This window comes from Dermacentor andersoni, chromosome 5 (assembly GCF_023375885.2).
Source record: "Dermacentor andersoni chromosome 5, qqDerAnde1_hic_scaffold, whole genome shotgun sequence".
NCBI classification, from domain to species: domain Eukaryota; kingdom Metazoa; phylum Arthropoda; class Arachnida; order Ixodida; family Ixodidae; genus Dermacentor; species Dermacentor andersoni.
This window is the reverse complement of record NC_092818.1, coordinates 53,602,136-53,628,709: the sequence shown is the minus strand read 5'-3', so window position 1 is coordinate 53,628,709 and position 26,574 is coordinate 53,602,136. Positions and strand designations below refer to the sequence as shown.

Here is a 26,574-nt window from a genome sequence, read left to right as displayed (position 1 = left end):
AATAGCCATAGGAAATGAGCTGATCACGTTCGTTCGTTCGCAGTCATGCAGCCGTTGTGGAGCATACATGCCGTAGTAGATGCACGTTGAGAATGGCTATTAGGAGACTGTATATATTCCCCCGTTCCCTGACTCGTAACGCTACTGACGTGGAATGATAAGAATCTTACTTGATCGTTCATTCTTTTTTAACATGCCATGGATATGTGCCGCCCTTAAGTTAACAAAAAAAAAACATTTAATGTTTCTCCGGTGCTGGGTGGTATCGAACATGCGTGATATAAATTCAGATAATCTTGTGTGAATATACATGGATGCGCGCCTCGCGCACACTTCGTGGCGGCAACGCTAGATGGCGCAAAGTGTCGAGAAAAATGCGAGAGAGGAAGCCGGCTGCATACACACCTCACACAAGACGCGTCTCTGCGGTGACAGTGCGATGTGCCGCTAGATTGTTTCAAGGCTAATCGTACTAACGTCGATGTTCACCGTGAGATGAATTCTGTCTGAATTATTTTTTGTGCCTGAAATTTACCCACATATGACATGATGACTGTCTTTGTTAATGCTATGGAGACGTGGCTGGACTAACAGCTGGGACAGGGCGCAGGCGGCTGGAGCATTCAATGACATTTACGTTTATTTTACAACGTTCACATCGTTCTCTAAGGCACATCTCCACATTGTCATTTCGCGATTGATTTTAGGAATGGTCAAGTGCATAGCAGTACCCACCAGTAACTATTGCCAATGCTTTCAGTTTCTTTTTATTTGCCGTGAAAGTACAAACAGCAGCATTGGGTAGGCGTCTCAATGAATGAAAATAATGCTTTGTTCCCCGGTTGCGGCTCCTTCTGAGTGGCCAGATTAAGGAGATCTAAAGCACACGCTGCGAGGTAGCGGATCGGTTGCGGTTTAGGGTCGCTATGCCTAACTTTTTTTTTCCGTACCAACATCCTAAAAACCGTCACGAGCGAAGTCGTCTTTTTGCGCCGTTCTTGTGGCCTCGTATTTTTTATCTTTCGTCCCGTGTTCGCCTCGGAAAATCGCTTTTATACATCCCGGGCGAGAGGACCTGTCAACTATACAGGAAAGAATGCCCGAAAATATGCTATTTGACGACGCTCGCGCATGTACTCGTATACATCTCGTACTCGTACCAGCGTTTTTATCCTAACAACTTTGAAATACTGCGCGCACGTAGACACGTTACGAGTGATAGCGTTCACAAACGGTCACTGAATGCGGGTGGCGCGGGCGTGCTCTCAGAAGGACCGGCTGGGCGAACCGCTCCACGAGGAGACCGAGCTAGACGACGAGTCGGTGTCGCTGTCCGAGAAGGTGGCCAAGCCGCTCAACGAGCGCCTCATGGACCTGTTCGAGCACGAGTGCTACGAGGTGATCATCACCAACACCACGCTGGCCTTCGTGCTGCTCCTGGTGGGTCTGCTGCGCGCCGCCATCTACAGCAACGAGCGGTACTTCACGATCGTCATGCTCGTGGAGTTTCTGTACCAGACGGCGTTCTTCGTCGAGGTCGCCACCATGGTCAGTACCCCTGCCATTTCGCTCGCAAAACGCTATACCGTTAACAAGCTTCAAAAGCAAATATAGCTTGCGACCTTTCCTGCGGAAAGAAAGAGCAACTGTTCAATCAAATAAGCATGCTGTCGAAACAAGAACACGTGGATGTGGGCGTTTAGCCATCCAGTTTTTTTCAAGCACAGCACCTCGTAAGCACTGACGTATCTGTCACAAGCGGAACTTTTATGAGCAGGCGCGAAAATTAGCCAGCGAGTGTAAATACAAACATTGTCGCGGCAATAACCGCTATAGAGCAAGTATTGGATGTGTGGTTAATACTACCGCCGCTCAGGTTAGGAATCAATTCGCACACAAATTATGTGTATAGTAAGATCAAGAGCTCAAAAAAGCTCCTCTGATTTTACTTGTAGCGCCCGCAACTGCTACGATCATAGGTGGCGCCCACGTCTAGAACAACGAAGGAAATAAATATGGTAGCGGGGCGTGTCGGTCTTTCTTTCGCGCTAGGCAGTCGTGACGCGGACGTGATACTGAGGAGCGCGAAAGAACGAACTACCGACCCACAAGCTGAAGAATTGATCACTGCAGCCTACGCCCCGCTAAGCTCTATTAATCCTTCGTTGTTCTAAGGTCACTAAATAAAAGTTTTCAAGGTAGCGTCACTCCGCCTTTCCTGCTGGTTTCCTCCTACCCGAACTAAAGCCATTCAATAAAGAAAAACGAAAGTAGCGCCATCCTTTGAATATGGCCGCCGTAATTCACGCTTGTTACTTTCTTTCCACTCCGACAGCAAGAAATAGGAAATCAACCATCGCTTAGCCTCGCATCATGCTGAGGGAAGAAAATTAGGTATGATTTGTTGTTATTGAGATCAGCTCTTTGTTTTGACGCCGTTAGGCCTACACAGATGATGCCGAGGTATAAAAGAGGTTTGAATTTAATCTAGCAGATGACACCACAGCCTTGGCGCTGAGGATGCAATGACGATGCGGAACGCTTTTAAAGCCTAATGGTTCATTGCATTATTATTTTCTACTCCGCCCGTGTACGGCACGCGATGATGGCAAGGAGCAAATGCCAACTAAACGCCGAGCAGACGACACGGCGTGGGTGAGCATATTAAGAAGGACGTTTATCACTTTTATTGGCTAAGCAAACATGATTGAACTGATGACAAAAAGTGTACTGTAAATAAACGAAGCGCGAGCATTCAAGTAAACGCGGCCTATGGTTACAGCGCCGAAACATTTATTGTTGTGATGCATCATCGACGCCGGCATCCGGCTTCGTGTTCGCACCGACAACCTAACAGCTTCGGGGCTCCAACGCGGGCCGCGTTTCACTCTAAAAAAAAATTGAGCGCCCTTCCACTACTGTGAAGAGGGATGCAAGCGAAGCTCGGAATCCACTTCTCTTGGTTGTTGTAACGCCTCTGCTTCACGCTCTCTCCCGGTGAGGTCGGCACGTCGACGACGAGCCCTTTCTCAAGCGAGTTCCAGGTGGCGTAGTACATCAAACGCCACCAGTTCTTCGATCGAACTCGCGATGCGCGGCCGACCCATCGCAACTCCGATAGTGTTCTGAGGCGAGAAACACTCGTTTCTCTCAAGTTACCTAGACGCACGACTCCTGTTGGCGAAAAGAATGACGACAATAGCGCGGCGGCGCAGCAGGATTCTCCGTACAACGGGTCCATTGCTTGTCTCTTTTTGTATAGCAATCCGTGGACGCGTGCAGTTCTGAGAGCAGCTTTTTTTTTAGCGTTACATCGCCGGCGCACGCTAGCGTATACAAATTTCGCAGGAAAAAGAAGTATTCACAGAAGTGTACTCTGTCTCATAAGCAGCGTTTAGCAGAGCCGAAAGGCTGCTCGGCATGGAGACGCAGGTGCTTGCACATCATCATCATCATCATCATCATCATCATGGTTACGCCCACTGCAGTACAAAGGCCTCTCCCATACTTCTCCAACTACCCCAGTCATGTACTAATTGTGGCCATGTTGTCCTTGCAAACTTCTTAATCTCATCCGCCCACCTAACTTTCTGCCGCCCCCTGCTACGCTTCCCTTCCCTTGGAATCCAGTCCGTAACCCTTAATGACCATCGGTTATCTTCCCTCCTCATTACATGTCCTGCCCATGCCCCATTTTCTTTTCTTGATTGCAACTAAGATGTCATTAACTCGCGTCTGTTCCCTCACCAAATCTGCTCTTTTCTTATCCCTTAACGTTACACCCATCATTCTTCTTTCCATAGCTCGGTGCGTTGTCCTCAATTTAAGTAGAACCCTTTTCCTAAACCTCCAGGCTTCTGCCCCGTACGTGAGTACTGGTAAGACACTGCTGTTATACACTTTTCTCTTGAGGGATAATGGCAACCTGCTGTTCATGATCTGAGAATGCCTGCCAAACGCGCCCCAGCCCATTCTTATTCTTCTGGTTATTTCAGTCTCATGATCCGGATCCACGGTCACTACCTGCCCTATGTAGATCTATTCTCTTACCACTTCCAGTGCCTGGCTACCTATCGTAAACTGCGGTTCTCTTCCGAGACTGTTAAACATTACTTTAGTTTTCTGCAGAATAATTTTTAGACCCACCCTTCTGCTTTGCCTCTCCAGGTCAGTGAGCATGCATTGCAATTGGTCCCCCGAGTTACTAATCAAGGCAATATCATCAGCGAATCGCAAGTTACTAAGGTATTCTCCATTAACTCTTATCCCCAATTCTTCCCAATCCAGGTCTCTGAATACCTCCTGTAAGCACGTTGTGAATAGCATTGGAGTGATTGTATCTCCCTGCCTGACGCCTTTCTTTATTGGGATTTTGTTGCTTTCTTTATGGAGGACTACGGTGGCTGTGGAGCCGCTATAAATATCTTTCAGTATTTTTACATACGGCTCTTCTACACCCTGATTCGATAATGCCTCCAGGACTGCTGAGGTTTCGACTGAGTCAAACGCTTTCTCGTAATCAATGAAAGCCATATATAAGGTTTGGTTATATTCCGCACATTTCTATATCACCTGATTGATAGTGTGAGTATGGTCTATTGTTGAGTAGCCTTTACGGAATCCTGCCTGGTTCTTTGGTTGACAGAAGTCTAAGGTGTTCCTGATTCTATTTGCAATTACCTTAGTAAATACTTTGTAGGCAATGGTCAGTAAGCTGATCGGTCCATAATTTTTCAAGTCTTTGGCGTCCCCTTTCCTATGCATTAGGGTTATGTTATCGTTATTCCAAGATTCCGGTGCGCTCGAGGTCATGAGGCATTGCATATACACCGTGGCCAGTTTTTCAAAAACAATCTGCCCACCATCCTTCAACAAATCTACTGTTACCTGATCCTCTCCAGCTGCCTTCCCCCTTTGCCCCTTTGCATAGATCCCAAGGCTTTCTTTACTTCTTCCGGCGCTACTTGTGGGAATTCAAATTCCTCTAGACTATTCTCTCTTCCTTTATATTCATGGGTGCCACTGGTACTGTATATATCTCTATAGAACTCCTCAGCCACTTGAACTATCTCATCCATATTATTAATGATATTGCCGGGTTTGTCTCTTAGCGCATACATCTGATTCTTGCCTATTCCTAGTTTCTTCGTCACTGTTTTTAGGCTTCCTCAGTTCCTGAGAGCATGTTGAATTCCCTCCATATTATACTTCGTTATGTCAGCTGTCTTAGGCTTGTTGATTAACTTGGAAAGTTATGCCAGTTCTATTCCAGCAGTGCTTGCACAAGGTGAATATAATTCGTATATCAGCTATCACGCCCCATTTGCGTATTGTCACGCAGCGATGGACGATGCGGACACTACATGGCGTCGGTTGCAGGCGACAAAACGTGGACGAAAACACTTTGGTGATGTGTTCGCCTTTCTCGTTGCCCGAGGCGTCAGTAGCTTCCACAGAGCTGGGAGGAGCTTCTCATGCGGATTATTACTAGCCTATGCGCACTGGTTTGCAATATGTTAAATGTCACCTCTAGCCATTTAACACATCAAGTGCAGGCAGTGCACCAATCACAGACTCGAGTGAAGTAGAAAATAGAGTCAGCGCGAGAGTGAGGAAGACGGCGCAAAGAACGACGTGTCGCTACCTTGTAAACTTCGTTCATCTAGGGACCTTACGTTGTTTTATATGTGGGCGCCACCTGGCGTCGTAGCAGACGCGGGTGCCACGTACTATGTATCACGAAACAACTAGCCCAGTAGCAAGCCTTGATGAGTTCTGTATTTCGTCTCAGGCGCTGGCGGGTGTTCATTTGCTCCTGCGAAACTGCTTTCCTTAAAGAGCGCGCTTTATGAGTCGATTCGATAATGAGGCATTTGTTTCATCACTGTAATATTGAGTACTGTTGCTCGCACTACGCGAACTGTAATTGTAAGAAACACCGTGTCTTCACATTCATGTGCCATTCTCGAGTCTCGTCTCGTTGGCGCTGCATCAGTATTCCGAGACAGCATGCAGGCAAGCCTGCGTTGCAGCCTTCGTGGCACGCCAAGTGGTTTTTATATTATTAGCGCAGGTGGCTGGCAGACGAATAAAGTTTAGTAACACAATGTTTTATAAGTTCGACCCCTGGTAAGATTGGTTTGAACAAAAGATAAATTGACTAAAAAAAACTACCATAAAAAAGGACGCATATTTGACAATGACTAGATAACACACCTGACTACACTTAGCATTCCCGTTTTTCGTTGATTTGTAACACGTGTATAAATTCAGCGTGGCTGAACACAAAGCCTGAAAAGACTGACGTTGCCTGTATCCTTCCTTGCCTATATTGTCAGAGTTGCTTTTTCTTAACGCTTTAAGGGCCCCGTGTTGCAGAATATCCGGTGTCGGCGTCGGCGGCGTTGTCACTATGAGAAAAATCATCCGGAACCACACAGGCCTCCTGCGTGGCGCATAGGCGTTACTGAAATAATTGAATATCTCTAAGTAAAATGCGTCAGCAAATTACTAAAGTACGACTTACACACGACATATAGAAATGATAGCGTCGTAGTGTAGTTTGAATATACGAGAAAACCTAATTCTGCTCCGCGGAAACTAAACACGAACCCCTTTTCTAGCTGCCGGTTGCGGTCTGTCTCTGTAGGAGCGGTGCGCCCCGGTCGGTTCCTTGCAACGCCTTCCAGATGGCGCTCCCGTCCGCGCAACCGCGGCAGCGGTGGCGCCTGCCGGGTGGGGGGGGGGGGGGGAGGAGAGCAATAAAAAACCCAGAAAAGTCGCCTTCGTGCATAGCGTTCGCTGCCAACGTTTCCAGGAGAACATCACCGTTACATAAGCGTGAAAAGCAGTCGGAGATCCTTGAATGCTATCATCACGTTCCACTCTTAAAGGCGAAGCTTAAAGGGACCCTGAAACGACTTTGACGATTTTCTACAAACGTACGGAGTCGTTAGAGTAGGTCCTTCTGATAAAAAAATCTGATAGGTCCTTCTGTAAAGCGTGTTATTTATTATAAGGTTTTAAAAATGTACATCACTGTCGATCGCGGCACACTGCTCGGCGGGATTTTAAGCCACCCCTACCCATATGACGTAAATCACCCATTTGACGTCATGTGGGCGAGCTATCCGATTGGCTGCCCAGGGCGCGTCATCTATAATTTTTCCACCTTTATGGTGAACAAATGATGTTCGTAATAGTTGGAATGTTAGTTAATTTGTTTCTATAAAGAGAAAGTAACAGAAAGAGAATTCACAAGAAAATTTCTCACTACACTTAAGCACATCCGGCACACAGCGAGTGTCGTCTGCTTGTGTTACAACGTGTTCCACTTTGGCGAGAGGTCCGCGGTCAGAGTCGGTCTCAGTCTTTTCGCGAGCACTATGATTCGACTTTGTTGCGTTGTGGACTGCAAACGTAGCGAGTGGCAATATGTCAAGGTGCGACATCGTGTCCCTCTGCAAGGCAGCAGACGAGCGGACTGGCTGCAGCGCACCGGACTGCCGCTGTCCGATCGGCGCCAGGATTTGCGCGTTTCTGGCCATCACTTTACACCGGAAGATTACTAATGCAATAGCGTTTCGCGAGTCCGGTAGTAAGGCAAACGCAAGTGTAAGGGGACAGGGCCTAGCGCAAACGTGAATGCTCTGCACGGTGCAGGCACATGGTGGCACAGAGCTCAACCACAAACAGTAGCAGTAACGAAATGTATTCTTCTTTGCTGCTGGCGTAAATTTAACGCAGGAGTGTAACCCTTAAGACGTTGTTTTTGTAAATGTTTAAAATGTTTTACAATTGGTTAGAGCAATATTAGCTCTTTGTTTGGCTGGTTAAAAGCGTTTTACATCTGGTTAGAGCAATATTAGCTCTTTGTTTGGATCGTTAAGCTCTGCGCCAACGGGTGGCTGGGCCGTGGAGACCGATCAGGCAGCTCACGTACGCCTACGATAAGGTTCCTTCATCAGCTTGAGTTTATGTATTCACCGTTCCGTCGAAACGTTCTGCTAGTGTGTGATTACCGGAATACACGTTCGGCACTACGACAGAATGCTCGCAACGCATGCTGCTTCGATAGCTCTCGTTTGGGGTCGACTTCCAAGCAGCTAGCGTAGAGTTTGGAGAGGCTTCGCGCGCTCGCTCCTAGAGAACCGGAAGTCGACGACACGACGTGCCATCATGACGCAGAGCCAGTGAATGCGGAGCTAAGCCCCGATCACTCGGCGAACGAGTTGAGAAGAAAATGCATGACTATGGAGGAGGGGGGTAACTTGTAATCGTCCGTAGCTCTCTTAATATGAGACGTTTCACACAAATTGTGGTGCGAATGATTAACTTTAGCTGCACCCTACGCGTCTACGAAGTTTGTCCGAACCATCTCAGGGGGCCTTTAAGCCTCCTCCAATTTTCTTCTTGCTGCAAGTGACCTGGCAAAAGTCTCATCACGGCAGCGATAACATGTGCTTAGGCGAACGTCGTTATATTTACCCAAATAATCTGCCCGTGGCGTTTCGCAGCTGTCGGCGTACGGCCAGAAGGTCGTCAACTTGGATAACTACAACAAGCTGGACCTGATTCTAATGGCGTCGTGCATGGCGGTGCTCTTTGTGCATGTGCTCGTGCATGTGGTCGGTCTGGGCGTGAGGCACGAGCAGATGCTCTGCATCCTCTTCATCGTGGTCATCTCTGCCCGCTTCACGCACGCCATCAAATACGTCGAGGTACGTGTGCACGGACGGAACATGGCCTCAGAGACACGCGCCACAACAACACATTGCCACATTCGGGCAGGTTGCTGAGTGTGGTGGGGTTGTAATTTTGAACAACGAGGGCGAATCAGAAAGTATTTGCCGCTATTTCTTTTAGCCAAATTACGGCTGTAAATGCGAAGTTAGCGTATCGATTCCCAGCGGTGGACCTTTCTTGGACCGGCCCGGCCTTATCTGTGGGTAGCTCCGCGGCACGGCGCTGCTATCAGTTTATTAGATTTGGCGGTCGTAGCTGTAGAGATGAACTTGGGACGACAGGACTAAGCGAGCAGGCTTTAATTGCAGGATTTACATTTAAAACAGGACATACATTGGCAGCCTAGCGCGACTCCCATATGGAGCCCGCAAGACTAACATACAGCAAACAGCTTACGAGCGCACAGCTGACTAGTGCATTTCTAGCCTGACAAAGAGCACTTAGCTCCCGACAACGAGCACGACACGAGCACACACTAGCAGCCGGCAAACGCTGCTTATAAGCTCTCCGCTTGACGTCATAGTTCGACGTCATCGTTCGACGTCACTCTTCGAGGTCCCCGTGGACGGAGTCCCAGTGGACGGAAACGTTCGTCCAGTCATTGCAAACTAGCCGCCCCCCCGCAGGACGGCCCACACACACAAAGGCTCACACATTTGAGTGCCCCGTGGACGGAAATGTTCGTGTTGCACACACACACAGGTGAAAAGGCCGGACAGTTCTCGGTACCGCCCAGCTTTCAGTGCCGACGTCAGAGGGCTTCGTAGAACTCTGCTTTGTCCCGGATGGCTCGGCCAAGTACCAATTTCCTGAGTTGATCGCGCGCCACGTGGCTGCCGGCCCTTCGCAGTTCTCCGAAGGGCGCCCCGTCTGGTGGGCTTGGAACACGTGCAGCGGGCTGAAAGCTGGCACGTTGCCACCCCGTACGGCCATTCTTAACAAGTTGTTGAAGATGGCACTTGTGCTTGCCGCGTCCACGGCGTACAAGCAATGAAGTGTGATTCGTTTTCTGTGGAGCAAGGGACGATCGAAATTCACAGGGAAATGCAGCCCACGTATGAGGAAAGGTGTCTCGCTTTGAAAGTGTGAGGGTGGCGTTGTGAGTTCGCAAAAGGCCGAGAATACCGACGGTGGTTCCGCAGTGAGCCAATCGAATCCTACCACAGGGGCATCAAAAACTTAGTGCTGCGATGGGTCAAATGTTTGAACCGGTGCGATGACTTTGTGGAAAAATGGAGTAAGGTGCGTAGAATAGTACGTATGTTTGTAAGTGCCTGTATATGCCATATTTTGGCTAATAAAGAAATAGGGCCATAGACTTTCTGATTCACCCTCGTACTTCACCACTGAAGCACGCAGTTGAAATAGCGGTCAGACACGCTTCTATACCTTGAAGCTAGAAATACACGGCGTTTTATAAGCAACAAAAAGTTATGACAAATAAAACGATTCGTTACATTGATTTCAATACCTTTAAGCTCTCTACATGGAGGTTCATATCTGCAAGTGCACGCCACACAGAGACAAGAACATGTGCGGAGCGTTTCCGTTTGCGCATTACCAGTTCTCCTAATTGATATAAAAGAAATGCCCTACAGCAACGAAATGTAAATATTGCCCGAATTGTGATTGGTAGTTCTCCTTCAAGGAACAGCGCAGAAGCTACACCATCGCATCAACTGTTCACGCTGAAAGCATCGTGGATGATTGGCGTGGCAAAAATAAAGAAAAGATAAACATAAAATTTTCCTACAATATATTGGCAGACTGTTTCTGCATAGGCTGCCGAAATAAAATAATTTCAATGTTCAGTGCACTGAACGTTGAAGGATCTGCACTGAGCACCCTTTTTGAGTATGCCGCTCTTACCAGCGCAAGAACAGCTAGAGTTTCGACGATAAACCGTATTATTACCGCACATTGGTTGCTTAACCATGCACCCAAACTTAATACCCACCTACGAAGCCACTCTGAGAATTTTGACATACGCACCCTTTGAAGCCCGTGCGTACACGCACACACAGAGAGAGAGAGAGAGAGAGAGAGAGAGAGAGATTATGGGATTACAGTTACAGGTCCGTGCAGACGCCGACAAAATTTATGACGTGCTGACGAGCTGTTTCGGAAATTTCAAGGCCACCCGTCTTTCTTTTCTTTTGTTTCATCTTTTCTGGCTTACCTAGCAGCGTCTCGCTGCAAGGACGGCTTATTATTTTTTCTTTTGTATTGTAGAAGGGTAACTTATACTAACGCAGCTTAAGTAATTTTTCGTTTTAGTGTCCCATCATAGCAAAGTGTGCTTGCAAATGCGTCGCAGCTGCTTCTGGTCCAGTGTGCGGAGCTGATCCACAGGGCGCTGGACACTGTCATCTACTCGGCGTACGAAGCGGGCCACGCCATCGTCATCGGCGAGGAGGAGGTCCAGAGGAACGTCTGGAAGTTCGTCGAGTCGGCCGACATTGCCATGGAGATCCGCGGCCGCGCCACTCTCAACCGGCTGCTCGTCCTCCAGAAGCTCGCGGAGGTGCAGGTGGGCTGTGTTACTCGCTCGCAACCTGGAGCAGGGGCCGCACAAGGGCGACACTGGTGTGACGCGAGCACACCGGAGCAACCTAATTGCACCCCGAGGACATTTTCGCGATGTACAGCGATCAGCGATTCGAACGCAACATCCTGTGCGCGTGGCTGCCGGGGTTGTTCGCACCACTGGGGGACGCTAAGGCTCACAGAGCTGATGCTCCATTGTAGTATAAAGAACACCATACGTCGCTACCAGGCTGAGCCTGCCCTTTTTAACAGACATTTGAATGAGTTACATGAAAGTTCTCATCAGTGAAGAAGAGGCACCCGCCGTGGTTGCGGGATCGAATCCTGGCCACGGCGGCCGCATTCCGATGGGGGCGGAATGCGAAAACACCCGTGTACTTAGATTTAGGTGCACGTTAAAGAACTCCAGGTGTTCCAAATTTCCGGAGTCCCCCGCTACGGCGTGCCTCATAATCAGAAAGTAGTTTTGGCACGTAACACCCCATACTTTTTTTTAAGGAGAAGAGGATCCGAGGGTCTCGATTTTGTAAGTCGATCACAATCATGGAGTCACTCGTTTTTTTTTTAATTTGTTTTCTTTTATTCCAGTGTAGAAATGTTAAGCTAAAAAGAAGTGAAAGTAAACGAAAAGGCATGCTCAAGTGGGAGCTGAACTCGCAAACTTCCCATTATACGCGTGCGTTGCTCCACCAGTTGAGCTACGGCGGTGGCTGTTACAGCGTCTGACCCTTGGAGTGCTAGCCTTGGAGTCTTATCAGCGACACACGTGTTCACACGAGATGCGGTTTAAACTCCTCCTGCAGTCTCGCTTCCCGGGAATAATGGTTTCGTTCCGGAGCCGCCAGGCCAGCGCCACCATCCTGAACGACCTGACCAAGCAGATCAACGAGATGCAGTGCGACGGCGTTGTCGATTCCGAAGACTACAAGTGGCTGCGCTTGGTAAGGCGACCAACGGGATCGTGTGGTTGACGCTAGCTCCCCGTGTCAAGCAACTTTCGACCAACGTGACTCGTGAGCACGGGTTTATAAAACCTTGCACCTTCTGGGAAGAGCGAAAATGCTCCTGCAAGAGGCTCCCTGGGCAGCTCAATACGCTTAGTACCACACTTCCTAGTACACTCAGGGCACATACACATGCACTTAGCGCTGGAGATGTTGAGGACACACAAATAATTTAATCAAATGACTATATTCCTGCTCAAAACTCTCCTCGATTTCCCCTGTGCCTCGAACAAGTTTGTGCCGGCAGTCCTGTTGACTATGGGTTCAAACAAGGTTCTCTGCATTCTTCGTAATTGTTAATACAATAAATAGTACCAACTGGTCATCAATTGGTAATCTATGTGATCCTGAAGAGGCACTCGAAAAATTCTGCTCATTATTTTTGAAGGCTGCGCGCGCTAGCACTACAACTGTCAAATGCAAAAAAAAGTTTAAGTTCCCCCGTAATCCCTGGATAACTAAAGGTTTGTTAACGAGCATGCGTAAAAAAGATAATCTTTACAGGAAGACTAAAAAACAGCCGTTCAATGTGAATCTAGCGCATCGCTATAAAAAATACAATACCATGTTGAACAACCTACTCAAAAAATCAAAACGGCTTTATTACGAGAAAGAATTCTGCAAAGCTAAAAATAATCCTAAGAAACAATGGCAACTTTTCAACGACTTTTTGAATGTTCCCCAGGCTAGTAGAACCATTGATAAAATAACTTATAAACATGACACTTGCACTGCATCGTCTTGCATAGCTAACTCGTTCAGTGATTACTTCCGTGAAGTGTACAGTAATTGCCCGATAGCCTCTTCCTATCCATGTAACCGTTGCAATCACACATTCTTTCTTTTTCCCGTCACAGCCGATGAGGTCTGTTCTGCTATATTAAATCTAAAAAACACTTGCCCAGGTCTAGATAATGTCTCTGCCTATCAATTAAAACTTGTTGCCCCTTGCATTGCGGAAACACCTAGCAGCATAATTAATCTAATTTTTAAATGCGGTACCTTTCCAAGTTTGCTTAAGAAGGCAAAAGTAATTCCTGTCTTTAAAAAAGGTGATAAATCTCTTGTGTCTAATTATCGCCCAATCTCCATTTTGTCCTCCATTAGTAAGCTTATCGCGAAATTATTTCTGAAACGTGTAAACAGTTACCTAACAAAGTTTAAGTTGTTGAAATCTTGTCAATTCGGTTTCCGTCCTGGCAGTTCGACGAGCTTAGCTCTTATTGCCTTAACCGATTACATAAGGTGTTCTATTGACAGTGGTAAATTTGTTGGCTCAGTATTTTTGGGTTTTACTAAAGCTTTTGACACTGTGAATCATACCATTTTATTTGCCAAACTAGAATCTTTAGGTATAACAGGTCCAGCTTTAACTTTTCTTAAAGATTACTTACATGACCGTGAGCAAACAGTCTGTGTAAGGGGCGCTTATTCCGAGTCGAAAGTTGTTAATCAAGGGGTACCACAGGGCTCAATACTGGGACCCTTGTTATTTTGCATTTATATTAACGACTTACCCGACGTTCTTGACCTTTCTAATGCCATTTTATATGATGATGATACCACTATTTCCATGTCTGATAACTCATTAGCAACCTTACTCCTTAAGCTGAACAATGAACTAGCAAAAGTTGTTGAATGGTGTCGTTTAAATCATTTAATTTTAAACCCTCTCAAAACTCAGTTCATGTTATTTAAAACAAAGCAGAAGATCGTGCCGTTTTTCCCCCGAGTAACTCTCGACAGTCACCTTATTTCTGCAGCGGACTGTGTTTTGTTCCTTGGCATAAAATTAGATCCTCACTTGAAATTTACTAATCAGATTGCGTTTATTAAACAGAAAACCGCTTTCGGCATAAGAGCTCTCATAAAATCACGTGCATTCTTTTCAGAACACGCATTATTATCTTTATACTTTGCGTTCATTCACAGTCATATCACCTATGGTATTGCTTCCTGGGGAAATACGTATAACTGCCACCTCTCGTCTATTCAACACATACAGAACCAGGCTATTCGCATTATCACCAACAGTTCCTGTAACTCAAGTGCTCTCCCGCTACTCCAGGCAAACTTTATACTACCTGTATCTGGCTGGTTTAAGTATCATCTAAGCGTTTTCTTTTTTAAGTTACTTAACAAACAGCTTCCTTACGAATTTGTGGCCTACAAATTACTCACCAATACCAACCACTCTAGGTTTGCGCATAATTACAACTTCTTATTACCTAAATGTAACACTAACTATGGGAAAATGGCATCCTCGTTTTCAGCTTTAAAAATATGGAATGACCTACCCCATTCACTTAAACTAACGTCATCTTTGAATATATTCAAACATGAGTTAAGATGCTTTATTTCTTATTGTAAATCGTTTCATGTCCTATAATATGTTCTCTGTATAATTATGCTTTTTGATATATGTACTCTTTAGTTTGTTGTCTCTTACTAATGTATTGCATTACGCGCATTCATTTGTTTTCCTTGTACTCTTTTATATTTGCTGCTTTAACCTACGTTTTGTATACATCTTTCTTTTTTTCTTTTTAGAACCGAGGGTCCCGTTGCAGTCATTGACTTTGGGACCCTCGTCTGCATACTATTTGTTGTTTACTTATTGTTTTTGGAATGACGAATAAAACTGAAACTGAACTGAATGAATAACTATAAAATTAAATCCAAGTTGTAATGTGAACCCAGTTGCGTTACTGCGTAGGAGGCGTGAATTTTCCTGGTACGCATAAGAAGGGTTCTAATAATTAGAACAATTTCTTTAACGCGACGTTGCTGTTCGATAATGTCGACGAGACGATAACCCAATGCTCAAGCGTTTTCCACCTCCTCCATCTTTCACGCAGGCTGTCAAGGATCGGCGCATGTACATCCTGTCCGAGGCATGTAGCTTGCCCACCAGCTACAAACCGATCGCCATGCTCCGGGTCATTCCGTGGATCAACTCGGACAGCATTCGGCAATTTCTAGCGGTAAGTAAACGCGGCTGGGCCGTGGCGTTTGTTTTAAATCAACTCTACATCAAGAGACCGAGGTCTGTCCGTTCTCAGTGCTTTCGCAATTACGCTCAACTTTCCTGTTCACAACCTTTGCCCTTTAGATCAAGATCAAACCGGTGTCCTTTGCTCCAACCGAAGTCATCGTGGAGAGGAAGGAAGAGAATGACATCATACTGACCTATTCAGGCATATTGAAGGTATGCATGAATCGTGAGCTGTTAACTGGTGGCACCAATTTTATATTGACAAAGGGCGATGCAGCGTCGAGAATATTTTCTTACGACAAAAAGAAAATGAGCTATCGATCGCTAAACTGCGAAACATTGGAGACGTTTCTTGCGCCTTGAGCGCAGTGAAACAAAAGTGAAGGTGTGCTGATACGCCTAGAAACCGTGTCACATAATGGTTGCTTGCACACGGCGCAGTTTCATAGTACTTCTGAGGGCGTACGATATGAACAATCAGTTGGTTTCTTTACAGACGCTTTTTTCCCCCAGAAGGGCACATGGACGCATCCCAACTATGTACGTTATGCTGCTGGAACGCATCATCTTTTCTGCCGTATACTATTGAAAAGGGGTTTAAGCGCTTGCTTGCAACACCATGCAACGTGCATTACTTACTTCTTGTTTGCATCAGACATACATTTTTTTACGTGTATCGACCGCCCTTGAGAATTTACCACTGTATTAGACGGAACACACTTCGTAACTCGCATATACAGCTGTTGCTGAGTTTTAAGAAAACCACGAGGACAGGCCCCCTGCCTGCCCGCTAGTTCCCTAATGAAACTCGTCGCGCTCTGTGGATATCATCGCGATCGTCACGATGGACGCCTATGGATCGGTGGTCTCTGCAGATAGAGGGGGAGTACGAGGAGGTTGGCGACGGGGCGCTGCCCAACTCGGCGTCGACGCTGTTCTTCTTCAACGAGGGCTACTTCGTCGACTACGTGCCCGCGCCCGCGTGCATCGGCGACCTCGGCCTCGTCACCGAAGAGCCCTCGATCACGCGAGTCATTGCCGAGACGCAGGTCAACGTAAGCATGCGCTCTCTTCCTCTTCAATAGTTGGTTTTGTGCGTGGTGTATGCGGGGTGGTTATCTTACACGCGACTCGCTTTGAAGGTCGGAGAGGCGGAGAGGGGCACGTGAGTGCCGCTGCAAATCGGTCCCAAACTTTCTTGGCAGCTGGACACGCTGAGCGCAACTTGTGCTCGCATAGTGGAACCCAGTTCTCGCATTGTAAGCGAGCCACGACTCGAAGCTGGGCCTACACGCCGCCGAGTCGAGTGCAGCGCTGCCCTTCGGCTAAAAAGGACACTGCGCTTCTCAAGAATTTCCATGGAGTGTCGGTGAAGCGTAGTAAGGACTTCTGTCGAGGGGCGGCGTCTCCGTCTGCTTCATTAGTAGTGAGAAAGTGAAAGAAACAGAGATGTCGAATTGGGTGCAATGAACGGAAAGAAGAAAGACCATGGAGATTTACAAGAATGGGAGGAAAGAAATGAAAACGCACGTTTAAGTATTGGTGCAAATAGAGCAGGGAAGAGATTGCTACCACCGGATCCGTTGCAGGCATAGGTAGCGGTACCAGATAAAGAGGCTTTGAGGAAGAGAAAGAAAATATTAGGGCGATGTATAAAAAATGGCTAGTATGAAAGGTGTGTATAGCATACCTGATTAGCTCAAGCAGGCTAGATGACTATTTGTTACCGCCCCCTTTCATGGCTGATGCCCATAAATCCTCCTCCTCACCAGTTGAGGCGAGACGGAGTGTTGAGTGGAGGAACGTTCTCGTACACGGGGGTTCATCACCAGGCGTTTTGCTTGGTTGGTGTTGTACAGTGAGCTAACAGTGTAAGGGTGGGGGGGCGTAAGGTCCCTGGACAAAACCATGGAAGGACTCTGACAAAACTTAAAGGTAGCGACATTCCTCCTCGCCCGGCCTCTCCTTCAGCTGGCCTTCTCGCAGCTCGCTCTTTCTCTCGCGTAGCTCGCCCTCGCAGTTGGGCCGTTCGCTCGGAAGCCACCCATAGAGTTACACGAGGCGAGACATAAAAAATTATTGTGGGGTGTTTGCGCATGAATTTTTACCGCAGTTAAGACTTGACTATTGTGTGCTCTGCTAGCAGCGATGATGGGACGCTATGAAACTGGCCGAAGCAGATGTCTTTTGTGCTTTCTCAGCGCGTAACTGCACGCTTTCTAGCTTCGGGTTGGCTGCCAGCTTCCAGTTAGAAGAAGGCTCTCGAGCCTAGTTTGGTGGACAAATTCCTTTTAATGTAGAGTGCTAGCACAAAAATCAGAATTCTGTCTCGCCAATAATGTATACTTAATGTACACGATGTTTATATAAATGCCAGAGCTTTGTTTGAGTGTTATGTTGTCCACTGCCATGCATTGCACTCGTAGGCAAGAACACTGTCGCGGCTTGCACAGATCAATCCGCTTCGCGAGTCATTTCTATTGCATTGATCTAATTCTTTATTTGGCTTTCTAAAGACCATTGCCCATCGTGAAAGGGCGGTGATGCACGTTTCGCTGGTACACGCCAAAGGTACAGGTGTGCAGCACTATGTAACTACCGATTCAACGACTCGGATCCGTTTGCGCTGCTCGAAGTGCGTACGTGTGTACGTGCGTGTACCCAATCGATTGCTGTGTGTGCAGCTTGCGCAGCTTCATAATTTAATCATCTTAGTACCACGATGACCGAACGCAAGGCGCGTGACCTGTGCGCCTGAATAACGCGAGCGTCATATATATAGAAACGTGCGCGATCAACGCGGAGCATCTCAGCTATTCTCGTCGTTTCGTCATGACGCTGGCATGTCTTTATGGTAGTGAAACTGGTCCTACGCTTTTATGACAAACTGGTGCCGTTGGTTTTCAAGCGCAACCATCACAGTGAAACCTGTACTTGATTTCTTAACAAAGCGTATGCAGGGACGAAAGTTACTCAGAGAAATGGTTTCCATCAATGAGCACTTCCCCCTTCACGCAGTTCCAAGTCAATATGAGCCAACAAACTGGTGCGCCACTTTATCCTGCCGAGGCGGCGAAGCGGAGAAAGCCTACTCCCAATAGTCAATCATTTGCGCTGGTAGTGAACAGCTTGTCCCCTCACAATATATATGCAGAGCCTAGCAAAAGTATGGGCTGACAAAGCTACGCACTCTAAGTACTACAAAAGTACTACAACAAAACACGTGTAGCGTTTCTAGCACGATATATGACAAAACACAGCCTACGTACTCCATAGCTTCGTACACCTGTTGACGATAGCGCGATCAGGAAAACAAATCTAAACGAGCACCGGGAGTAGCACCCGTGCATAAGTTTACCCATGCCTGAGCTCCGTAACCCGTCAACAAGGCAAAAAAAGCTCCGTTCGTACACGTTTGCACCTCCAGTGCTCTTAAAAGTAATCCCTAACATAAAACAAACAAAAACTGAGTTCTTCAAAACTCGACGGCCAACTGTCATGGTGGCGAGTACGCCGAGACGCGAAAATAAAGGAAAAATAGAGAAAAGGGCGCGGGAAATACCACGTGATGGCGCTCAATCTAGAGTCGCAGACCTCCTGCCTCCTCTCAGGCTCCTTGCAGCAGCGGCGGCGGCAAAATGCAAGTATGTCGCTACCTCTAAGTTTTATTCAGGGACCTTAGGGAGGCGCACCTGGGAACGCCGTGATGGTGAAAGCTTGATCTACGGCGGAATAATGCAGGCATCCACATTCAGCGAGATATTTATAATTCACTATACATGGGTGGCGTGTATGGCCCTCTCTCTCCGCTCGAGCACACACGTATGCATGGTCAGCAATATATCGCCACTTTTTCAGGCGAAGCTTGTATTGCCTCACTCGTGTCGGCGTCGGTGTCGCCGTACGGAAAAATCTAAGCCGCGAGAAAATAAAAATTGCTTGTCCGGCTGCGGAGTCGAGCCACTGACCTCGCGGTGGCGAGACCACCACGCTAACCCATTCAGCCACTGTCGGTTCGTCAAACGTCACCTTTAAAGTGGGGTTTTATACGCATGAAGAAGTAGACGCAGCGCAGGGCGCGAGCCAATCACAGGCCTCCCCTCCCTCCGGAGGAGGGAAAGGATGTTATCGCGTGTTCGCTCGCCTCGCGCCCGCCGTCTTCCGTCTATTCAGGCCCGGCAGCCAGATGGGGAGGCCGCGTTTGATTCGTTCTGCCGAAGAGCAGGCTGCGTTGAAGGAACGGGAGCGGGCACGCGTCGTGCGTTCTGCCGAAGAACAGGCGGCGCAGGATGAACGCCGCCGGGAACTCGCTCGAGAAAGGGCTCGTTGTAGACGGGCGCACCTCACCGTGAGGGAGCGCGAAGTCGAAGCGTTACGACAACGAAGAACCGCGCGTCTCGAGCTTCGCTTGCACCCCTCTTCACAGTAGTAAAAGTGCGGTCATTTTTTTTTCTAATGTGCACACCTTTTTTGTAAATTCATATTGCAGATCATCAATAGGACATTTTGCAAAATAGATAGCACGTCGTAAAGCTTTTCTAGCATCTACCTGTGCAAGAATAACCGCCGCTTACGAGCTGTGCCTGCCACTCCATACTGAAGGATTTAGGCATCACGCATTTTAGAGCAGGCAAATGTGGATTGGCTATAACACCACGTTTTGAGGCATGGGGTTGCGCTTTGAAGCAAATACAACCAGAAGATAGACACTATGGAGCGAAAGAAAGATTTAGCTTCGTTACCTGCCGGCATGTTATGGGTGTTAGAAAAGTTTTCCCCGCTTCATGGGTCATTCGTTGCACACGACGTATCCGTATAAGCGCGTCATAACTATCGATCCCTCAGCAAGCGATGGGGCTATTGAGAGACTGTTGCCATATCTTATATTGCGCTCTGCCTGCGCTAAACTTAGAGATGTATACCTGCCAACCTGAGTACTTCGTTGATGGGGAGCTGAACCACGCGGAAAAAGGGGGAAGGGGGGGGGGGGGGCAGGCGACGTCAAAAAAAAAAATCTACCGTGTTTCCTGCACTGCAGCAACGTATATGAATGGCGGCCAGTACAGTTACTAGACGTCTCGGGGCTCGTACTGCGACCCGAAACGGCGCGTGCCTGCGTGTATAATTAAAGAACATGCACTATGTCGCAAAACATTGGCAGCTTGACACACTTTAATATTCGTCATCGCACAGCAACACTGTATGACAGAGAAGCTAACTTAAGAAAATCGGTCATAATGCAACACATAGACCTTTGTGTCACACGAATTCTTTCGCGCCTATCACGATCATAAGCGAACTGAAGTTAGGGCTACGCTGCCTGCACACAAAAGGCTTTGTCTTACAGCGTACTTCGTTTAGCTATCAAGCGCGTGCTGGTATTCACGATGTGGCTGGTCTGCATAACGCGTTTTGTTTTGTTTTTCTCGCGCTGGGATTGGGTCAGTTCTTTGGGAGGTTTATGACCGTGTTCATACAATTGGCAGGACTGGTAAGAATTCGGGAGTCCCCGGACAAATCGGGAGAGTTGGCAGGTATGGCACGGACATGTCACTTGATGTCCAGACGGAAGTAAAAAAACAAGGTATTGATTTACGACACCAAGGAGGAAAATTACGCGCACACTAAGGTTGGAATGAGTTCGTTCTTGTCTAACGTCACCTTTGTTACTCGCCAAGTAAACTTTTTTTATTAGCAATTTTTCTTTACTTGCGTCCGAGCAGCGTGCTTAGAATAAGCTACGTAACTTTGCTTGATGTACCGTGTTTTGAAGTTTGTAAACGATTACATAAAAGTTTACAGAAGTTAGCTTCGTGAGAACTTCTCTAGCACAAGCAAAACGAGAAAGTGGTAAATGAGAACTGAGTAATGGGGAATGATTAGAAGGCGGGTACAGTTCACTGCAACGTCCCAGCTGGTTAATTTGCTCGGCCCAATACCATTTATCAGCTATCAATATCCAACTACCAGGCTAGATGACATTCACAAAGTACCAGCTTACACATTAAACAGAACAATCAGGGTTGTTTTTATTTCCAAGTACTTAATTCTGGCCTAAAAAATACAATACGAAGGGTTTTGTGCATAAGGTAATAACTAGCAACATGACATACATTACACAGCAGAATTTCAAGCACACATTAGCGCTCCCCCTTTCTCTCCCCACAGAAAAAGAAAAGAAAGGAAAGGAAAAAAGAACGTTCCCATTGATGCACTCATGAATCTAATAATTACATTGCAGCTTGTAAACCTCTCTCACTCCTGTAGCGCCCCTCGTAATCTTGAGTGTCGCGAGCCCCATAAAGACAATGTTCACGAAACATCCCATAATTTTCAACCCGCTCTTCTTTTCTTTATTTCAGGCCTATATGATACCAAGAGAGCGAGTGATTGAAGCTATAGGAATCTTCACAAACGCACCGAGTTTTCTTTACGACATCTGGGCCTACATTGCGAGAAATATAGGACTCTTGGTTCTTCAAACGCATCCCAAGTACCAGGCAAGTGGGATACCGCAACATTATTATTGAGACGTATTCTTTGAAGAACAGTGTTATACGGAGTGGAATTGTATTATCCGGCAAAAGATATGCCCTATAAGATAATACGTAGTTCTAGCGCAGCTCGATGGACCCTTGGATGAGGCCACGCACCAAAGGATTTGGGGGGTGCTGGCTGTGACTGTAGCACCCGGGTAAGCACTCTGTGCTACAAGTATACTAAGTCTTCTGAGATAGAGAATCTTACATCGAAAGGGAAAATTCTCGACCACCCGAATGTAGCATTGAGCTACGAAGGAAACTCACATGGGTTTCTCAGAAGGAAAGCGTCTCAGTTGAGGAAAAAATTTCGTCCTGCTCCCGGATTCTTTAGGAGAAACGCGTATCGGCTTTCTTTGTAGCTTCGTGATACATACAGGTGGAGGACCAATTTTCCCCTTCCGTGACATTTCCTCCGCCTTGCGAGATTTCGCAGAAGTGATTTGTCAGAACCTACTGTAGGAGCTATGCAGTCATCGGATGCCGTCTATGCCTATCCCCCGTATAGATAATGACAGAAAGTTCAGGAGCATATTTCAGGAGCAATTTACAATATTGCTCGAGTTCAGGAGCAATTTACAATATTGCTCGCACTGAAGCCCTACCAGCCCAGGCCAGAACATTTGCTTCCTTATTTCCAGTAGCAGGAATCGTGCCGACCAAACTTAGCAGTGCAGAATAGCACTCATGAAATGAAGGACACAGCTTCTTGTAGAATGACTGGTTGCCTTCTTTCATTGAGACTACTGCCGGTTTCTGTAAGAAACCAGGAATTGTTTAAATTCCCGATTAAGCTTAAAGTGTATGTATTATCATCATCATCAAGTGTGTGACCTTAACCTTCATCACGCCTGTGCGTGCATCATCAGCGTGGACTGTGTCGAGGGTCCTTCGCCGCGTCTCTCGGGGTCATTGAAGGTCAGCCCTTACTGTGACGTCACAAGATATATATTACTATTCGGACGGCACGGTTCACACTTGAAAAACGCTTCAGAACTCGACTGTGCCTCCCGTCTCCCGGTGTTTTTATGCCATTCTATAACGATTTGAAGCAGTTGCGTCACGGTTACTGCGCAGCGTATTTAGTTCCCTTACTTCGGCTTGCACAGACATGGCCGCTTGAGAAGATCCAGCGCCGCTTGGACTCGTTCCTGATGCCCAACCTGGAGATAGCGACCAAGTTCATACTGACGCCCGACATCCACGACGCCATTCTCATCCAGGGCGTCGCTATCGATAGCGAGACCCAGGAGTACCTGGTCGGACCCATGTACGTGCCTCGCACCACTCGCAGGCTCAGCTTCCCTGTAAGTCATTCACCGCTGTCGTGTATCTTTGCATGCACGCACACTGGACTATTCTACTGCATTATTCAACCAGCCTAACGCGTTCTTGTACGAAGATTTAAGTGTGCGGTTCTGGTGGTACCAAGGTTGATGCGCTTATAGCCGTACCGAAATCATGCTGTCGGCCGGACGCTATTGCTGCTGTAAAAAAAAAAAAAAACGCTCATCAAAAACTCCGGATGTAATCAGCAAACAAGTGACGTAAGCGCTATTACTTTTCCACCTTGTTAGTTTCTACAGGGTGCAAGTGATAAAAGCGTGATAACATGAGCCACGCATGTGTCAGAATGGTCATGTACGCAAAATCGTCGTGGAATGAAATGCCCGCATATGTTCGCCTCCTTTCTCCACTCGTGCGGCGGTGTAAATGGCTGTCATTTTGGAGTTGAGATAATCTAGCTGGGCCGCGGTCCCTAAAATCTTAGATTCCTGCAAACATTACTGCAGGGGAACTCTGGCGCTAGTGTCTAAGGGAGCTGTGAGCATATATCTCTTTAGCCTGCATGGGAATGAAGGTTAGTACACGTATTTGCGCAGTCTTCGTCCTACTGGCTTCGCATGGCATTGTGGCTTTGCAACTCGGCAAGCAGATCATATCCGACAAAATATCCCATTAAAAATGCCACACCTCGCAGTGCTTATGCATGTGCGCAGAGTCAAATCGCCTTCTGCGTTTACACACAGAAAAAGGGGGGATTGCTTCGAGATTTCGAGCAATAAAGGCCAGGTAAAGCAGAGTAAACAAAGCCACATGAACGCTGGGAGCAACAAGACCGAACATGAGACAAATTCATGTACTACGCATCATTCCCATGGTTGATGAACGATTATTATTGTTATTATTATTATTATTATTATTATTATTTATTAGCATTCTATTTGAAACGGAACGCTGGCAAATATTCACCTAGACTGCGTAAGTTAATCAGGTACGCTATACATGCTTTTCAGTGTAGCATTTTGTCTAGGTCACATTAATCTTTTTTTTCTATTCCTTAAAGCTTGTACATCTATCTGGTACCGTTACTTATGCCTATAACAGATCCGGTACTATCAAATATCTTTCCGATTTTTTTCCACGAATACTCTAAACTTCTCTTGTTTACCTCGACTGCTCACTGGCTAATGCTTCCATCTACTTTAATTCAGTGGTGCTAGAAAGCGTACGTTAATTACGGGTCTCGCTGGGTGAAACCCTTCGCATTCCATTCGGATGTGCTGAGTTGTCCCCCAATTTTTGCTGTAGCAGACACGTGTCATATTATTGCGAACGCAAGCTTCGTTACGTTTTTGTCCTTGGGCAACCAGCTCGGGCCTTTAATAACAAGACATTGTCGTTTGTGTTATCGTACGGTATGGAACTCTGTGTCTAAAATAACCCATCCATTTCTTAATAATGTTCGCCTGTTATGCTATGTGTATCAATGCGCTTCTGAAGAAAGACGCAGTTTTGCTAGAAAGGCGAAGCATCGATTACGATAGCAAATTAGCAGACAGCCATACGAAGTAAGGATAGTACTTTTATCGGCCGTATCAACTTGTAAACATTCGCTTGCTAACTAAATTAATAATAAGCGTGATGTCAGCGCACACAGCAAACATGAACACATCACACTCAATGACTGCAGACATTCGCTGTCAAAACGCTGGCGTGAGGAAATGCGGCAGCAGCAGCGAGCGAAAGGACATTCACACTGTCTATTGCCTCAACGCAAAGCGATCGCCGAGGACACACAGCACGCACAAAGCTACGGGCTGCCGACATACTTCGGAATTGGAATATCGAAAATAACGAAGAAAATGGAAATGAAGGTGGACGAAAAGATAACTTTTCGCCGGTGGTAGCCGAACCCCAGAACCTCCACATTACACGTGCCCCTTTAATTTACAGTGCCCCTTTAATTAGTGTCCAAATTTACGCCCCAGCGATGACTCTCTCTGCACCCATGGTAACAGAAGCTAATATTGAAGGCCACCTTTTATGCTTAGTGCAACCGCCGGAAGCGATGGGGGAACCGGAAAAACGTTGTATAGACGCCATGTTTTGAACACCACTTATTACAGAGTTTTAGGGGGGCCAAAAGTTTGGGGCCCCAAAGAGCTTTGCGGGTGTTAGCGTTGGTTCACCCAAGAGTGAAGATTTTTAGAATAGGGCTTTGTGTTTGCGCATAGCGTCTTGCACTTGCAGCGCCACTACGGCGTCAAAGAAAAGCTATTATAAATAATAAATAAAATATACTATTTTAAGATAAGAAGGGTAATTTTGAGATTCGTGTTTCCTGGTTCAATTACAATTTATAGGTTATTCTATTAGCAGCAAGCAATTACTTGCGCTTGGTATTGAGTAACCAATTTTGCGTGCCTTCAAAGCTAAGCTAAGCCGTGTTAGGCCTACGAGCCATTAAATAGAGACTCGAATTCGGAATCAGCGGCGTCTAATGAATCAATCTTCATAACGCATGCTAGTTGAGAGAAAGCGATAACCGCAGTTACTTCTAGCTTGCGAACTTCACGCGTTACCACGAATCAAGCCCAGATTGGTGATAGGTTAGAGCCGTCGCTTCGATGGGTGCCGTCATGCTTGTTGACGCAAAGCTTTTGGGGCTCCCGATAAATCAGTGAAATAGCGTGCCAGACGCAAAACCCAAACGCAGTTTGCGTCTCGCGCAAGTGCAGTGGCTTCGACGCTATTTCTTTGGGGCCCCAAACGTTTGGGGCCCCTATTCGAAAACTCTCTGTTAACTGTGCTATGCGCACTAAACTGCGGATCGCTTTGCAGGGAATCTTTCACCACCGGGTGAGGCCAGTGGTGATAGTGATGGCCGACAAGCGCTATCGCTTGCCAGCCGAGATTGACTGGTTGCAGCCCACCGAAGGCGGTGATAAAAACTACGACGAGTACATGAACCAGGAGTTCGGACAGGAGCAGATGTACATCCAGGAGGACTACTGACCTGCTCCGGATGGTTCGCCCGTTAGAAGCCGGCGTCATCTGCGCCTTCGTGAAGCGTCTGTAAATAACGTTTAGCGAAAATGTACACCGCGGAAATTCGCGAAACGAAACGTGGGCGGTTACCCCCGAGTGCGCATTTTCTTTGTGTGTGTGCGCGCGCGATGATTTTCACAAGCCAAATGAAAGCGAGTTAGTGAACTCGCGGGCTTGAAACTTAATTCGTTTTTCATTGTTATTTCTGGTGGTCATTGCGTTTCGAATTCTATTTAATAGTATTCGACGATCGGTTATCTACATAGCGAGCAAAGCACGACGGTACGTTCATCAAGCACGCCGTGAGGAACTCATTGGAGTGAGTAGTGGAACGCGTTCAGCAAAATGTATCGAAATAAAGCTGAAGTGTACCTGAAACGTTTGTTGTGCGCTTATGACGTTTTCTAAACGA

General features: G+C 46.9%; 1 protein-coding gene across 1 annotated transcript; it reads left to right on the top strand.

Moving 5' to 3' along the window:
- Positions 1 to 1,242: 1,242 nt before the first annotated feature.
- LOC129384648 (sperm-specific sodium:proton exchanger-like) lies at positions 1,243 to 26,574 on the top strand. The gene is made up of 10 exons (XM_055070240.2): positions 1,243 to 1,548; positions 8,517 to 8,720; positions 11,063 to 11,275; positions 12,096 to 12,233; positions 15,155 to 15,280; positions 15,409 to 15,504; positions 16,167 to 16,346; positions 21,654 to 21,791; positions 22,940 to 23,137; positions 25,956 to 26,574. The coding sequence occupies exons 1-10, from the start codon at positions 1,243 to 1,245 to the stop codon at positions 26,127 to 26,129; spliced, it is 1,773 nt and encodes a 590-aa protein (XP_054926215.1). The 3' UTR covers positions 26,130 to 26,574.

Coding starts and splice junctions, on each gene's coding strand:
- LOC129384648 (XM_055070240.2), top strand. CDS start 1,243: ATGCGGGTGGCGCGGGCGTGCTCTCAGAAGGACCGGCTGGGCGAACCG. Junction 1,549..8,516: donor TCGTCGAGGTCGCCACCATG/GTCAGTACCCCT, acceptor GGCGTTTCGCAG/CTGTCGGCGTACGGCCAGAA. Junction 21,792..22,939: donor AAACGCATCCCAAGTACCAG/GCAAGTGGGATA, acceptor CGGCTTGCACAG/ACATGGCCGCTTGAGAAGAT.